At 30.8% G+C, this 16,505-nt stretch overlaps 1 protein-coding gene across 2 annotated transcripts in view; it reads left to right on the forward strand.

The window, feature by feature from the left end:
- LOC145316226 (lactadherin-like) overlaps window positions 1-16,505 on the forward strand; it is a 45,587-nt gene that overhangs the window by 2,024 nt on the left and 27,058 nt on the right. The window contains exons 2-4 of one of the 2 annotated variants that reach the window (XM_080156605.1): window positions 8,697-8,817; window positions 10,214-10,469; window positions 10,615-10,651. In XM_080156605.1, coding sequence (XP_080012731.1) covers window positions 8,697-8,817; window positions 10,214-10,469; window positions 10,615-10,651 — 414 coding nt within the window. Of the gene's footprint in view, window positions 1-8,655; window positions 8,818-10,213; window positions 10,470-10,614; window positions 10,652-16,505 lie in introns of those variants that run through there. The other variant, XM_080156611.1, reaches the window with a different exon arrangement.

The following is a 16,505-nucleotide window of genomic DNA, read 5'->3' on the forward strand; positions in this document are numbered from 1 at the left end:
GACTATTAAATGCATTGTTTGTTTATATATGTCACTGTTCGTTTGTCTGTCTCATTTATTTAACTTCGCTTTTATGGATGTTGTCATCCTTGTTCAAAATGATACTTTTTATTTGCAGATTACATTTTAATAGTTGGATTTTCTATTCCTAAAGAAACTTTCAGGACATATTGACATCCTTGTTCATTTACGAAAACAGAATAAAAAGTTGACAATGACTTGAATTTAGAGCATAATTTATCTTTATTAATCGACAAAAAATTAACACATTTTAGTAGCTATCAGGCAAAACTTTATGTTTACTTAAAAACAGTAAATACTCTTACTATTTCTTTAGTTGAGTATCTTATTTGTGGCTAATTTATCATAAATTATAATTTAAAAAAGCAAAATATGTATTTTGTCTATAAACACTTTTTCTCATTTTTAACTGACAAATATTGCAAAAAAAATACACCAATAAATGTCATTACTTTCAAGTTCTGAAATGTCTGTTTTATACATCCTTTATTAATTAAGAGGAAATAGAAAAGGACAATACCTCAGGAAAAACATAGGAATAAGATTTTTAATAATAGTTACTAAAAAGAATAAAAAAATAACAATTTTCAAATTAATTTGATTATTTTACCTGACTTTGAACTTTTGTTAAATTATTGTCCATATATCTGTTATTACATTTTTAAAATCTTAAACCCAAACATAAGGCAAAGGCTTGGTTTCAGTGGCGTGCACAGAGTTTAGTCAGTGGAGAGATGCACGAATCGCACACGAATTTTTACAACCCCCTTGAACTAAAATCGAGGAGGGTGTAGGGGTGTGTGAGCTTAAGGGTGGTTTAATTCAGACACCAAGACTGGTGTCATTTTATTGAGGGTAGATAAACCCCAACAGGTGTCCGTCTCGCCCCTTTATATTTAAGGTGGGCCTTTTTTTACCTTGACACTCCCCTTGGCTGTTTTAGGAGGTTGTAGACCCTTTTCAAGGTTAGAGTAGAGGGTATGTGAACCCCCTTAATTTTGCCATTAAGGTGGATACATCCACCTTCTCCAAGCATCTGCTTGTCTTTTTAGTACATATATTTTTTTCATTTGTCGGTATTTTATAATATCTAAAAAAATTTAAAAACATCTAAAATTGTGGCCCATCGACCTCCCTCCGAAGTAACACTAAACTCTGATCATAAATTGAATGCACATTTTAGGGACAGGTTTAAATGTTTTATAAAATAAAACTACACAACAAAATGTATTCTTAACAATTAATACTCTAAACATTTTTTCTCATACTCAAATAAGTTCCTTAAAAAGATATTCAAATCTATTTTTTTATAATGTTTTGCTGTTTTTTTTCATAGATAAAAGGAAATGACAATGAACTATGAGTAAGGGTAAATTATGATGGACAAAATTACCCCTTATTTAAAATTTGGGACATTGTCACTTTGTTTTTATACTAACAAATGATAAAAGAAATTCCTGAACTTTTGGGGTTAGTATCATATATACAGTCGTGTGTCCTTTCTCTATATGTTAATTATTAGAATACCATTCTCTGTCTCCGACGAAGATAAACTTCATAAATTTAGTAGTAAACTAGAAAACAAGAAAATTATGCAACAAAAATGACTTGAATTTACTTTTTTAATGTTTAGATTTTATTTCTTTTGTTGTCAGGAGATTTTTCTATTGAGACAATTTAAACGATTTCTTAAGGTTTTAAACACGAACCACTTTTGTACTAGCAGATGCACACAAGCATCTAGGGACTCTGCATTAAAAGGGAAAGAATATGGTATAAAACAGCCTAAAACCATCTAAAGGCTTAAATCTAAGCTTAAATAGCATAAAACCATTTTTGTACCTGTGTAAAGCTTCTTTATAAAGAGGAACTCAAGCAATTCTATAGTTATTAAAATCTTAAGCTTCAAAAAAAAACTTATCCCTTTGTATAGGATAACCAATTTTTCTAAAAGGTATATTACTATCAAAATATTTGCTTTCGAGTTGAAATCTATTTTTAATTTCAATTAGGTTGAGCAAATTAATAATACACTTAAATTAATGAGAACCAGGGTTCTTGAGAGATAAGACAATGGACGATAAATTGATTTTCCTCGCCCCGATTATAATTAACAAAATAACCCCTCTGTGTATCAAATTATGTGAAGGACAAGTTTTGTCAATAATGCAAAAATGGAATATTTTGTAGGGTTTGATAGTTATGTTATTTCATCAACCAACCACTTTGTGCGGTTATTTCTTGGGATTAAACATTGATTTTAATCTTTAAAGAAAATTGAGAGGAAAAAAGCTAAAAGCCTCAAAATAGCACAGGACATAATTGTCTGCTTCAAATTTCATAATTCAGTTATTTTAAAAGTAAGTTTGATTAAATTAATTTAAAGTTATAATTTTTTTTAAAATTCCTGGTCAATATATAAAGATGTCAAGCTGAAAAATCACCGCTGAGAAATATTTCAAACAATTTCTGTTTTGCTTTTCATTAACACAAACATTCCTAACATCAAATTATGACATAAAATGCGCCAAAAATTTAAGAGAAAAAGTTCATTTGAAATATGCCAGAAATGTTTTGACTGCAATTTGCATCTTTTTGCACATTAAATCTTATCATAGGGTGTCTTTTCTTGGGTGAAAATATAAATGGAAGCTATTTTTCCTGAAGTCTCCATGCGTTCAAGCTACACAAAAAGAGAGAGAGAGAGAGAAATAATTCCAAAAAAATTCTTATGCTTTTTAAAGTATGTTGATTAAAATTGAATTAGATAAATATATATTTGTCAAAAACCAAAACTGATGTAAAATTTAGATATATAAGATCATAATAAATGTTATTTAATTTCTTATATTTTTCAAAGACAATTAATGAAAATAATTGCAAAAATTTAAAAATATCTTTATTTCTTTAAAAATTGTAGGTTGAAACAAACCTTACAAGAGCTAATGAAATGTTACACCCATCATTTCTTTAAAAAAATCCTAGGTTGTGTCTGTTTGATGACAACATCCATAAACGTTTCAACAGACATACAGAGAGGTATTTTTAATTAGAGTAGTTTCGTAATTAAAACGCGTTTTATGAGTACGGATAATTTAATGAATATACTTCGAATAATTGTTTGACTTGAAGCATGCAAAAAAATAATTCTTGCACACGTTATGCGCTTAAACTTGTTTTTCTTCACTTGCTTAAAAAAGATAAACAAGGATTACAGCATCCATTGTATTTGAGACACAAAAATAAAAATGTTTTTGGATTTGAAGAAAAGCATAACAAACGGACAGACAGATAGACAGATAAATTGCAAGGGAAATACATAACAAACTGTGCTAAAAGTAGCGGAAAATAAAGTTGTCGATTATTTTAAGTCGATAAAAAAGGCGTTAATTCTCTAAATAAGACAGACTGACGAATATAATCTGTCGGAATAGCTCGCTTCTTTAAAAAAGTGTTATTATGTATGATAACAATATGTGATTACGTGTTATTAAGTATGTCCAACAACATTAACAAAGAGAGGGGTAGGTTTCTGGTAGAATCCGGAAAGCTGTGTGTTTTAAGGCTTAAAATTAGTAGTAGAACGATAATATTCACTAAATAATTGTATTTCTTATTGAAAAGAATTATAGACAAAAAAAAGTTTTCTTAAGTTAACTTAATTTTTATCGTTCTTCTACTGTTTTTTACTTTTAACACATAACCTTTACGGATTTTACCAGAAACCTAACCCTCTCTTTGTATCAGGTTGTAAACAAGTAACAAGGTTCTACACTTGCTTTACAATGCTTTCAGTTCAAAAATATTCATTCCACATCTTATGAACAGAAGCATGTATACGGGGAATTATTACCCCCCTGTCAAAAATAGGAGCGGAAGGGGGGGGGGGAGGATTCACCCTGTACACCAATAAACACCCTGTTTAACAGGGTCCTAGACCCCCATATAACTGACAAGGGATGTGTCAAGTTAAAAAAAATCTCACACACTTTTAAGAAAGTAAGTGGAGCTTGAAATTTAAAATTAGTTATAAATAATAATTATTTGCATTTAAACAAATCTAGTGTATTGATTAGTTTACGTTGGAAAACAATCTTAAGTTTGGTCCCAGAACGGACTTGACCCGACAGCTTTGAATTATTAAATTTTAATATCTACCCAAAGACTGTATATTTTATACCTCTTTATCATAATAGCTTCAGCTTTTTACATCTTATATATTAAATAATATTTGAGAAAGGAACAGGTAAATTGTTAATTTTAAAGTATCTCATATAAATTGGATTAATTTATTTCCCTCTCGAGTTAAAATTTTCATTGAAAATAATTCATTGGATAATCAAGTCAAATAATGGCTAAAATTGGAATATATACATTTTAATGTAGAAATACACTAGCGGCTTCGCCCCTAGCCTCTAGGGGCTTCGCTCTATGAGGTAAGGGGAAGTCAACCCTCCTATATAGAATTTGTTTTTAAAATCTAACGCTTTGTACAGATTTGTTAAAAAAATTTTGCTTTGCTACAGCCTGATGCCTTGTACAGATTTGTTAAAAATAGTTTCGCTCTGCTACAGGCTGATGCCTTGTACAGATTTGTTAAAAAAAAAATCGCTCTGCTACAGGCTGATGCCTTGTACAGATTTGTTAGGGTCCCACCCCCCAAGAAAATAGCTTAAATTCACCACAGGACCAATTTTTATATACCCTAGAGTAGAATCAGATCGGTTCAGTGGTTATCGAGATCTTAAGGGACAGACGGACGGACAGACAGACAGACATCGTTCTACTTTGTAATTTTATGTAGACTTATTAAAACTACAGATGATAGTTTATTAGTTGCATGTCAGCAAAATGCTTCCTGGTAAAACATGGTTAAATTATTTGAACTTTAAAACTAACTTACATTGCTCTTTACCCCTGCTATATAACTACTTATTACTGTCAACAAAAAATTGTATAATTTGACCACGAGAGAGAGAGATAGAGTGAGTGGGATGGATAGATGGATGGGTGGTTGGGCTTAATCAATTCTAGTTCACGTATGGGCCCTCAGATGTCAAAACTTTATTTTAGTGTTTGGCCAAAATGACTTAGCAATTGTATCTGTAAGTACGTCTAATAACATCCTTTGCTATTTTTAAAATCCTAGAAAATTTTTTTTGCAAGAAAATTGCATAAATTCGCAACCTTTTTTAGAACCACTACATAACTCGAGTTTTAAAACTTTTTATATAAAATCCTTTTTACAAAAAATATCAATAATTACTTAAAATTAAACCTGAAAGAAAAAAAATCTCATTACACGTGTTAATTTGCATGTTTTAGGTCTTTTTTTGAGGAAAGTATAACTTCCACATTTTTGACAATAATATATTTTTTTAACATTTCAAAGTAAAATATAATAAAACTTAAACGATTTTTCTTGAATTATCAGTTGAAAATTTCATCAAACATGCAATTTAAGTGATGAAAATTTAATAAAATCATTTTTAGAATGTTTAGAATTACCAATTTTCTACATTTAAAACAAAATGTTAACATAATTTAAAAACATTTTAACATATAACTTCAAAAATCATTAACATTTTATAAAAAGATGTTTCAAAAAATAAATCATTAAAAGGTATTAAAATGCATTTGAAATTACTTAAAATTAAAACGAGAACATCTTTTTACACTGTATTCTATGTAATAGAGTTTAAATGACATGATTAGTGAATGAAATATTTCCTAAACTCATTAAGCCTTTTTGTGACTATATTAAAAATAATTTATTTTGTTTTATATTGCTTTTTTATTCAAATATTTGACAAAATTTTCCCTACGTCAATAAAATAAAGTCAGTTTTTTACTGTTTCCAGGTTTTTCTTTATAATTATAACAATTAAATATAATATAAATCTTCATTATCTTTTATTTGAATTATCATACACATTAAAATGTAAAGTATAAGCTAGAATAGCACTTTTTTCAACGAATATTTTAATGACATTATATCAAAATAATTCCTCTTAAATATCACACAACATATGATTGGGAAGTATAGCCATTTCTTGGAGGTATAATATTTACAAAAATACCATTAATTCTGTTTTTATCAGAAGTTAAAAAAATTGAACAATTCTAAAACAATGGTTGGCTGTCTAGATATTGAGTACACTAAGATTACGTCTCTGTTCTATTAAAATAACGTTGCAAAAAGAGGGGTTCTGAAAGTAATCTACCTAATTTTTTTTAAAGAACCAACAAGTACTGTCAGTATCTTTTTTCTTGTAATCTAGCAGACAATCAAATCATAACACAATTTTCATGATAAAATATTCAGGTTTCTACTTCACATTTTAAAAAATATACTGATCAATAAAATGTTCAAAATTTTACTTTGTACTAATTGACAAAATATGTTGTAATTCTTATTTTAAAGTTACATTTTTATCCCTGACAAAATCATAGACGACTTTTAAAGGCATCTTATCTAAACTTTTTGAAGAAAAACTTAAAAACGTTAATTAAGTATGAAAACTATTTTCTTCGATTTTTCTGAAGTTATTATCGCATTCTATGGGTTTTTTATTATCATTTACTTATATCGAAAGTGCCAAACATTGTACCCTAACTTATTCATTTAATAAAAAACCAGCCGTGAGTTGCGTATCTTTTATTCTTCTTGTCTTACTTGTTAGTCTTTTGGTCTATTTTTTATAATTACCTAAAAAATACACAAAATAGATCTTAAATGGTATTGCAAGTTTTTTTTGTCTGGAGCTTAAGATCTCGACTGTTAGTTTGTACTTTTCAAGGAAGCTTTAAAAATATCTGGTTTAAGGCTAATTGCAGAACTCTTCCTAAAGGCTATTAAAACGTTTAACATGTTCTTGTTATTGTCTATTTAATTCAAAACTTCAACGTTCTTGTTATTCTTAAACAATAAACTGGTCTCTAGTAAATTGATTCTATAATAGAAAGGGTAAAAAGCTAATTATGTATAGGTTTTATACAAATAAAATTGGTTAAGCTTTAACAAGAACGAATAAGTTCAAGAAAGACAAACCAAAAAATGTATTATTAAGAAATAATCTAAACCATTTGTTCTTACAAATGCATAAGACAAAATAAAAATCTTTTGAACTGGAACTTATGTTGGTCAAAATTTTCAAATTCCACCTTACTAATGTGACATAATCATTAAGTTTCGGTAGTTTTTAGGCCAATTTACAATTAAAGACCAAAGAACAATCCCAAAGTCATGAAAATTCGTAATTGTTTTAAGCAATATTTCAGTATTATTAACAGTTAGGGAGTTGAATCCATTTTTATAGAAGCAGAAATATAATCTATGATTATGGTTTGGACCCTCTAAAACTGTAATCTACCCTTCCACTTTCCCCTCTCTTGGAGAAGATATCTTCAACGCCGATACGATTTTTGAAATATAAGATTCCACTTTTGCCTCTCTTGTTGAAGATATCTTCACCAAGAGAGGCAAAAGTGGAATCTTAAATTTCAAAAATCGTATCGGCGTTGAAGATATCTTCACCAAGAGAGGGGAAAGTGGAATCTTAAATTTCAAAAATCGTATCGGCGTTGAAGATATCTTCACCAAGAGAAGGGAAAGTAGAATCTTACATTTCAAAAATCGTATCGGCGTTGAAGATATCTTCACCAAGAGAGGAGAAAGTGGAAAGGTAGATTACAGTTTTAGAGGGTCCAAACCATAATCATAGATTATATTTCTGCATCTATAAAAATAGATTCAACTCCCTAACTGATTAAGGACCTTTTGGAGATATTTTTCTATTATATTTACTTTATTGGAAGGGATGAAACCTGTTTACCAATAGCTAGATTTATATTCATCTTGATGATTAAATATCTTCACAAACAAATATCTTATCCACAAAGTACATATTTGTGTCCTTGATTTTTTAAAAGTCTGGACATTATATAACCAACCGCCAATTCAAAAAAAAACTTGTAACATAAAGATTTCTTCGTGGATAAAGGAGTGAATACCTATTTTTTATGATTCTATATATGTGGAATTCTATTAATTGGGAGATTAATTCTTCACTTGATTGACATTGCAAATTTTGTATTGTTTTATTTATTTTATGCCCATCTAGACTGTGTGTGTAATTAGTTCGAATCTCGGCCAAAAAATCATTAATAAAGTCGTTAAAAACTTAATTACTGCAGCTAGGTTAGTTGCGTGAAATTTTAAGTATGCATGAAGTAGAAAGATTGCCCTAACCGACGAAGACAGTCGAACTTGATTGTTATTTTTTGTTATCTTGATTATTCTTGAATGTTATGTGTTTGTATTGTAATTCTAAAACTCAACAGAAACTAGTTTAAAAAATAGGTTTTGATTAATCACATTGATTACAAAACACGAACAGATGTCATAAGAAGCTGACTTTTTATAAAAATTGTTTTATAAAACAGTTTAAAAACGTTAATAACCTATCTATAATTAATTGGACCAATAAACAAGTATTGAAATTTACTATCCGCGGAACGATGTCTTTAATACGTTGCGATGAATAACAATTATTAATCATAATAAAAGCACAAAAAATCCTCCAAATATTTTTTTAAAAATCCGTTAGTTTTAAAAGTGTTTCTAAAGTTTTTGTGTGTTTTTAATAAAATGATACAACATGTGATTTGTTTAGATGACGCCAAAGTTTTCCAAACCTGGACGAGTATCGCTACCCTGGATACTATTATCCATCCTGTTCCTGGCACATCATATTTCTGGTGAATGTAGGTCAAGACCACTGGGACTCTTATCAGGTAAATAAATATTGTTTTGGTATAGGGGCTTGCCAGTGACAGATTTTCAACCCCATCCCATTAAATCTGAAACCAAACTGACATGAAAAAAGGCCAAAAGGTTTTCCCTCTTTTAATGCGTCCATGATCTCAGAACAGTCGCTTAGGGTACAAGGGGGTGCGGGCATAATGAGCATTTTAGACGCTAGGGGGAAAGAGGGTGCCCAAAATCTCACCTTTTAAATGCACGCTCATCATCAAACTAACTTTTATTAATCTTGTTTTAAAATTCTAACACACTTGATAAAATAACAGCATATGACCAATATTGAGAAATCAACTTGCCCAGTCGCCCTCTAAATCTTTTGGTACTAACAAACAGACATACATCCTACCTATTTTGAAATAAGTTTGAATCCATCAAGGTTTGCACTTACAATTTGCAATAGCTTTCTAAAACCGCATGAAGATAAGTTGGCGATCCCTGATTTCTTGATGCTTGTGTTTGTGATTATGTTTTTCAAAAAGTAGGGAGTTGCAGTCTAAGACTATACCAAATACGCAAATCAATGTTCCAATATGTAATGCATAAAGTATTAAGTTAAAAGCTTGTCTATATGTACTTTTATTACTTTAACTCTCTCCTTAGGGCAGGGACCCTGTCCCGGTTTTGTATTGGGTCTTTGAAATCAGCTAATATCGTCGGAAATATAAACACAGCCGAGTCCCTACAAGAGAACAAAAAGCAATTGGCTTGCAGACCAAAATGGTCTCCGCTACTTGGGGCAGGTAGTTTTGTGGAATATACATCTATACTATACTTTTTGTGCTAATATTCAAAACGAAAACTTTTCAATATTTTATAATAAACTAAGAATGATAGTTGCGACTCCATTCTTGTTGAATTATAGCGTGGGAGGAAGGGTATATTCTTAGTAAACAAACTTTTTATCTTTCAAGAGATGATTGATTAATTGTATAAAAAGTGGCAGCGCTTATTTGACAAATCTTTTTCTTTGCTATGCTGGCTACTCAACTTTTTACAGATTACTTCCATCGATTTTCAATTAAATTAACATGAAATTATAATTTTATTTGCAAATTAAATTTGCCAATAAAAAAAGTTTGATTTACTATTTTCATTACATTCTAAAAATAACTTTGGCAACTTAAATGAAATTTTTTTCAGTGAAGCATCTTTCGCTGGAAATGCCTAGAAATATATGTCCTTACTGTGAAGCACATCAGACAACCAACTATAGCACTTTAATAACTTTGATACAACTGTTCTTTGGTGGACCTGATTAATAATTATGGGCTTTTCATTTTTCTCTATTTCAACATCCACAGCATATTGAATGAAATTTACATAACATAATCTAAAAAAAATACGTTTTTAAATGATTTTTTGATTTAGGTGAAATAAAGGACTGGCAGTTAGCGGCTAGCAGTGTAGTTAGCCGAGCCAAAGATCCTAACTGTGCAGTCAAATATGCTCGGCTGCACGCACCTGGCAGGCAGGCATGGTGTCCAGAGCATGTCAAGGAGGGGGAGTGGATTTTAGTTGACCTGGGGGTGGAGTCTGAGGTGGCTGGGGTCATGACTCAAGGCAGGGATGGATACAAGCATTGGGTCACACACTTCCATCTTTCTTACAGTTTGGATGCTTATAGGTATGATGTTTTTATACAATTTTAATTACTTATTTTGTTACTTATGGGTTAAAATACTTTAAGATGTTTTAATTAAATATATCTAAAAATTATAAGACTTGAAACATGTTACATAGGTTTATTATACCAAAAATTGTTATTTTAGATGGGAATACGCTCGAGATATTTATGGAAACAAAAAGGTAACTTTTTTTAAATACATTGTTTTATAAGACATTATAAATGTGTATAATATTGTTTTTGCCTAATATATTTGTGTAAAAACCTAAGCCAAAGAAATCTAAATACCTTTTAAACAACTCATATAACATAAAATATAGATACACTGTAAGATATAATTTTAAAATGAAATAATAATAATTTAGACTAATAAAGTTCGAAACGTTATAATAGTTATTTCTTTCATCGTATTATAAACGGCTTTCCGCGGATATAGAATGTACAATTATAAGATTAAAACCAGTTTTTTTAGCCCCGAGGTGCCGAAGGCACGGGCTAGACATAGTTTATTCGTTTGGATGAGAACCGGTTCCTATCCACCGGATTCGAATGAATACGAGAAAATAATTTCCAGCACTAGGACAAACTATTTGCTACCCGACTGTTAAGACTATTTATAAACTAAATATTGCAAACAATGTATTGTTTATTAAATATTTTTTATTTGTAATTGCAATTTTTACAGTGTGTCCGAACTTGCTTGATTATCTTTCTAAAAATTACCAAATAAATGGGGCACGAACATTTTTACAGCTTTTAGATAAAAAGCTGACAGCATACATCTTTATCATAACTTTTTTAGATACCTGTCATATATTCACTTTTTAGCCACTATTTTAAGTGATTTCCTTTTTAATTGATCAAATATTCATCAGATAAATGATTAAAAACAAGAATTAAAAGCTTTTTATAAACGTTATCCGTTCAAAATTTCAAAAATTTACATAACAAAAAATTAATGATTGTTTTAAAAAACTGACCAATATTAGATTAACTCTTATATATGCATTTTGCTATCAATACATGAGATATGCATAAAGTTAATAAATAATAAATGAACCTTTGAACCTAAACAGTACGCTGTAGTGGGGAACTATTGAGGAAAAAATAAATCAGCAAATTAAATAAAATTTTGAAGTTTTAAGTGTCTGTAATTAACATGGATGAATAAACAATATCAAATCCCTTTGTGTAGCCTAATAGCGATCTTTAAATCAAATTTGCTACGCATAGCCGTCGCCAATTAAAAAATATTTTTTTTGGTGGGCCATAGGAGAGTTGAGAGATCTATAGCTGGCATTGCACTGCTGTAAAATCTTTTAAAAAGCCATGCTTTATTGGCAGCACTGGCAGTGGCGACGGCTACGGCTACGACTATGGCCCTAACTACGGCTATGGCAGCGGCAACGGCAACAGCTACACATTTAAGATCGAGCTCAGCAAATTTAATATTTAAAATAGTATATTGATACAAAACATTTTTGTTTAAAATATCCAGCTTACTTATTCATAAATCCCATGTAATTTTTGTGATAAATAATCAACACTTTTCAATCTAAATCAGGGATAAGGGATGGGAAACGTAAGAAAATATTATTCCAGGCCTATTTTCCAACTAGGCCTAAAAAACTAGTTTCGGGATGACGCAGTAGTTAGATTTGAAAACTATGAACAATGATGAAATAGCTATTATATGAATGCAAAGAAAAAAGTATAGAATAGAATTTAGGTAGTTGATTTCACCTATCATAAAATATAATAAAAACTTTTCAAAGAACCAATATGTTAGTGGCTTTAAGTAGAATCCCGTTATTACTTCGCCAACCCCCCCCCCCCATTTAAAAAAAAGTTTTTTTTGAGATGGTTAAATCTGATTTATTTTCAAACATTTTAAGGGGGGATCTACTTCACCCCAAAATTTGTATATAGAAATAAACACCGCTTTAGCTCCCCAGCCATAATAAATAAATTAAGTAGAATTGAATAAGTACATGGGTAACATTCTATCAACTAATTGTTCCATAGCAAACATATAAATTAAGAATTTAAAAAAAAATTATTTTACGTTAAATATTAACAGAAAAGTTCAATTAAGTGTGCAATAATTTTTACCAAAATTAATGAAATTTTTTTTTTAACAAAACACAGTACACTTTTATTTACATATTGAACTAGTTATGTATTTGTGATCATTTAGATGGGTTATCAATTCCACATGAAATGTAACTTTTAAATTGTCTAAAGACATGAGTTTTTCACATTGTTCTAAAGTATAAAATGTTGAATCCTACTCAGTCTTCAAAAAACGATCTCTCAATTTATGTTTTGCTATATGGACATTTATTAATGTGTAAATTTAATAATAAGTTGATGTGATTGAACGTCATATATATTGTTGTCATTCTAATAGCAGAAAGTTTCCATTGTTGTCTTTCTAATAGCAGAAATTTATGTTTGGTTGAATTAATTTAGCCAATAATGAACTGGGGGACGCGTTTGTTATTAATTAATTGGTTAATGCTAAAAGCAAGTTTCAGGCTATTGGATATTGGCCTACAGCCAATGAGGAACTGGGGGAAATGAGTTGATTTTATAGGCAAAAAAGAAAAGTTGCCCCATCACTTTTAAAAGGAGGCTGAGACCTAATTTTCGGTCAGGTTTCCCATCCCTTATCCCTGATCTAAATACTTTACTGACTTCAGAGAAAAGAGACCTAGATTCTAAAAATACAATGAATGAGACTTACAATGATTATGTAAACATAAGTCTGAAATAAGCTATTCTCCTGACTAATAAGTCTTTTTTTTTAAAGCGAAGCTACTCTAATACTTCGTCTGACCGTCCGTTTATCCGTCGTTATATCCTTTCATCCATGACGTTAGGGGAAAAATGTGAATCTCTCGGCTGATATATAAAATAGAAATTTGTTTTATTATAAAGGATAATGACAACTGAGCATTGATGTTGTCATCCTTGTTAATAGGAAAATTATACAGATCTGTTTTGTTTACAATTCTACATAAATTTTACATTTGTGACAATTCTTTGTCTAACTCTGTAATTTTTTTCTTCCGACTACTCGACCCTACCCTGTATTTTCTCAGCCATACCTAGTTACTCCAATTCTATATCTTTCACTCCTCCTCTTGCATCACACAATTTTTCATCACAGATTTTATTCAAATTCCTGGCATATTTTGGCGGCACGACAAAAAATTGAATGTATAAACAAGAACAATTGTGTTCATATGTAGCACAGCAATATCAAGTTTATGAAATTACAAAAGAAAGGAAATCAGTAAACTTTTAAATTGGAAAATATATCATACCTATATTTGACCATAGATAGAATAATAAATAAAAATAAATATTTCATTGATAACTTTAGGCGTAATTTGTTTGAATTAATATAGCTTAAGGGAGGTCAGTGTAAGAGGCTAAAGTCATAATTAATTGAGAAGGGTCAGCCATTTGTCTATTTCACCTTTATTGACGGGTTGACGAACGTCCTGACATACTCCATAGAGCAGCTGCGTTGCTACTAAAAAGTGATGTCTGCACTCAGGCTTAATCATAACAGTATTTTATGCATTTCAATGTTTGAGTGAATATTTTCTTTTCCTTTCAATTTTAGCATAAACTAACCTTCTATAGACTTTTGATATTTTGCAGTCTTCTATCTTTAATAAAGATGATTTCATGTCATATATTTTCAAATGGTTGAATAGATGTTTAAATTATTGAAAAATTTTGTTAAAATTCAGAAGAAGAAGAAAAACTGTACGTTATTACTTTATAAAATACACTTTGTATTAAAAAAAACTATGGGGTGAGGCCGCTGAGAGTGCCTAATAAAAAATGACAAATTACCAATGCTAGGCCGGTATACATTTTAATTAATAATTGATAATTTTTACTTATTATATAGATCACAACACGTGAATTTTATTATAGTTATTAATAGTGCAGGAATCTTTTAAAAAGGGTAAGTACTTTTAGAGCAACTATTAAAAAGAAATTGAATGCCTGGCGAGATTTGTTGTATTTAGGCTAATGAGCCCAGTTATGTATATTGAATTAGATTAATTTGTTGAAAGATACAATTCACAACATTTGCTTTGCTTCCCTTACATACACATTACACATTAATAGTGTTAGGACAGTTCTCTTGGAAGGATATAAAAGTAAGCAAAGGATTCAATTCAATTTGTGTGATTCATATGAATATCCCAAGGATTTGGTACTATTATGGCAGACCAAACAAAATATTTATGTTTAAAACTTAGCTAAGGCGTGATGTTCAAGATCACCTATCCTCCTATCCTTTATAGAACTTTTTTTTAAATATCCTAAATGTGTAAAATAATAAGCAATTTGTTTTTAGATGTTTACAAGTATTAGTTTATTTTTAGATGGTGTAACTTTTAAAAAATGCACTTAAAATTCTAACTTTGTCTGCGGTCTTAAAAGTATTTGTTAAAAGGGAATATCAAAGAGATGTTTTAAAAGATTGATATCTGTGGCAACACTAATTAGAATCAGTTTCTATTAATGCCCCTATTCTAAAAAAAGTACACTATACTGTAAGAAATTTGCAAATTATATATATCTTTTCAAGAAAGGAATAGGCCTAAACGGTTTAATTAACTTACAAACCTTCTTACTCCTTAAAATTTACCATAAAAATTTCACTGATAATACTTTAGAGGGAAAATTGTCTATTGCCCTATATTTGTTTTACGTTCTACATATAGTTTTATTTCTTTGCAATATGAAGAAGGTAAAAGAGGCTAAATAAACTTACTCTATTTTGTAAAAAGGTAAGAATAAATAGAAAGTAGAAATATATTTTACAGTGTACCCAGCTAGATTTCACAAATCTACACCTAGATATGTCAGGATTTTAAGGGAAAGCAAATCGATGAAATTTTTAAAAAAAAGTTATTATACAATTATTTGAATTTTTTGTAATTTTATCTTTGAAAATGCTAACCACATTTGTATTGTAAAAACTACAAGAAAATATTTTATATCAAAAGCAGGGTTCGGAAGCCGCGCTATCAGCCGCGCGGCTGCGGCTGCGGCTGAATCCTAATTTGCGGCTGCGGCTGCGGCTGATGTGGCTGAGGCTTATAGTTATGGAAGTGGCTGAGAGTGGCTGAGGCTTAGTGCGGCTGAGAGTGGCTGCGGCTGAATGCGGCTGAGGCTTAATAAGAATTGGGGTGGCTGAGGCTTACAGTGGCTGAATTGGAATTTTGTGGCTGAGGCTTCGAGCGGCTGAGGCTTACAGTGGCTGAGGGTGGCTGAGGCTTACAGTGGCTGAAGGATTTGTGGCTGAGGCTGCGGCTTACTGAAAGCCGCGCGGCTCATAGCGGCTGCGGCTTACAGTGGCTGATTGGAAAATTAAGCCGCGCGGCTGAGTGAGGCTGAGGCTGAGAGTGGCTGATAACATAATTAAGCCTCGCGGCTGATTCTGAGGCTGCGGCTTACTGAAAGCCGTGCGGCCGAGGCTGTGGCTGAATTAAATCCAGCCGCGCAGCTGAATGCGGCTGCGGCTGAATACAATATTAAGCCTTATGGCTGATTACAAAATAAGCTTTGCAGCTGAGGCTTCGGCTAAATTGGATTTTTTAAATGCATTCTAGGACATTTTTTGGAGAGTTGAGGGTGGTTAGGGGTTGTGAGAATAGGAGTGGAGGGAAGAGGGGGGAGGACAGCAGGATTTTTTCAAATGTTTGATTCAGAATTAGTACCCAAATTTTATACTGGTACCCAAAGTTTTATACTGGTACACAAAGTTTATTCTGGTACCCAAAGTTTTATTCTAGTACCCAAAGTTATTGGTACCCAAAATTATATACTAGTACTCAAATTTTATTCTGGTACCCAAAGTTTTATTCTAGTACCCAAAGTTTTATACTGGTACTCAAAGTTTTATACTGGTACCCAAAGTTTTAGTCTGGTACCCAAAGTTTTATAATGGTACCCAAAGTTTTAGACTAGTACTCAAATTTTATTCTGGTACCCAAAGTTTTA

This window comes from Acartia tonsa, chromosome 1 (genome assembly GCF_053477335.1).
Source record: "Acartia tonsa isolate MP-2025a chromosome 1, ASM5347733v1, whole genome shotgun sequence".
In the NCBI taxonomy this organism is placed as follows: Eukaryota; Metazoa; Arthropoda; class Copepoda; order Calanoida; family Acartiidae; genus Acartia; species Acartia tonsa.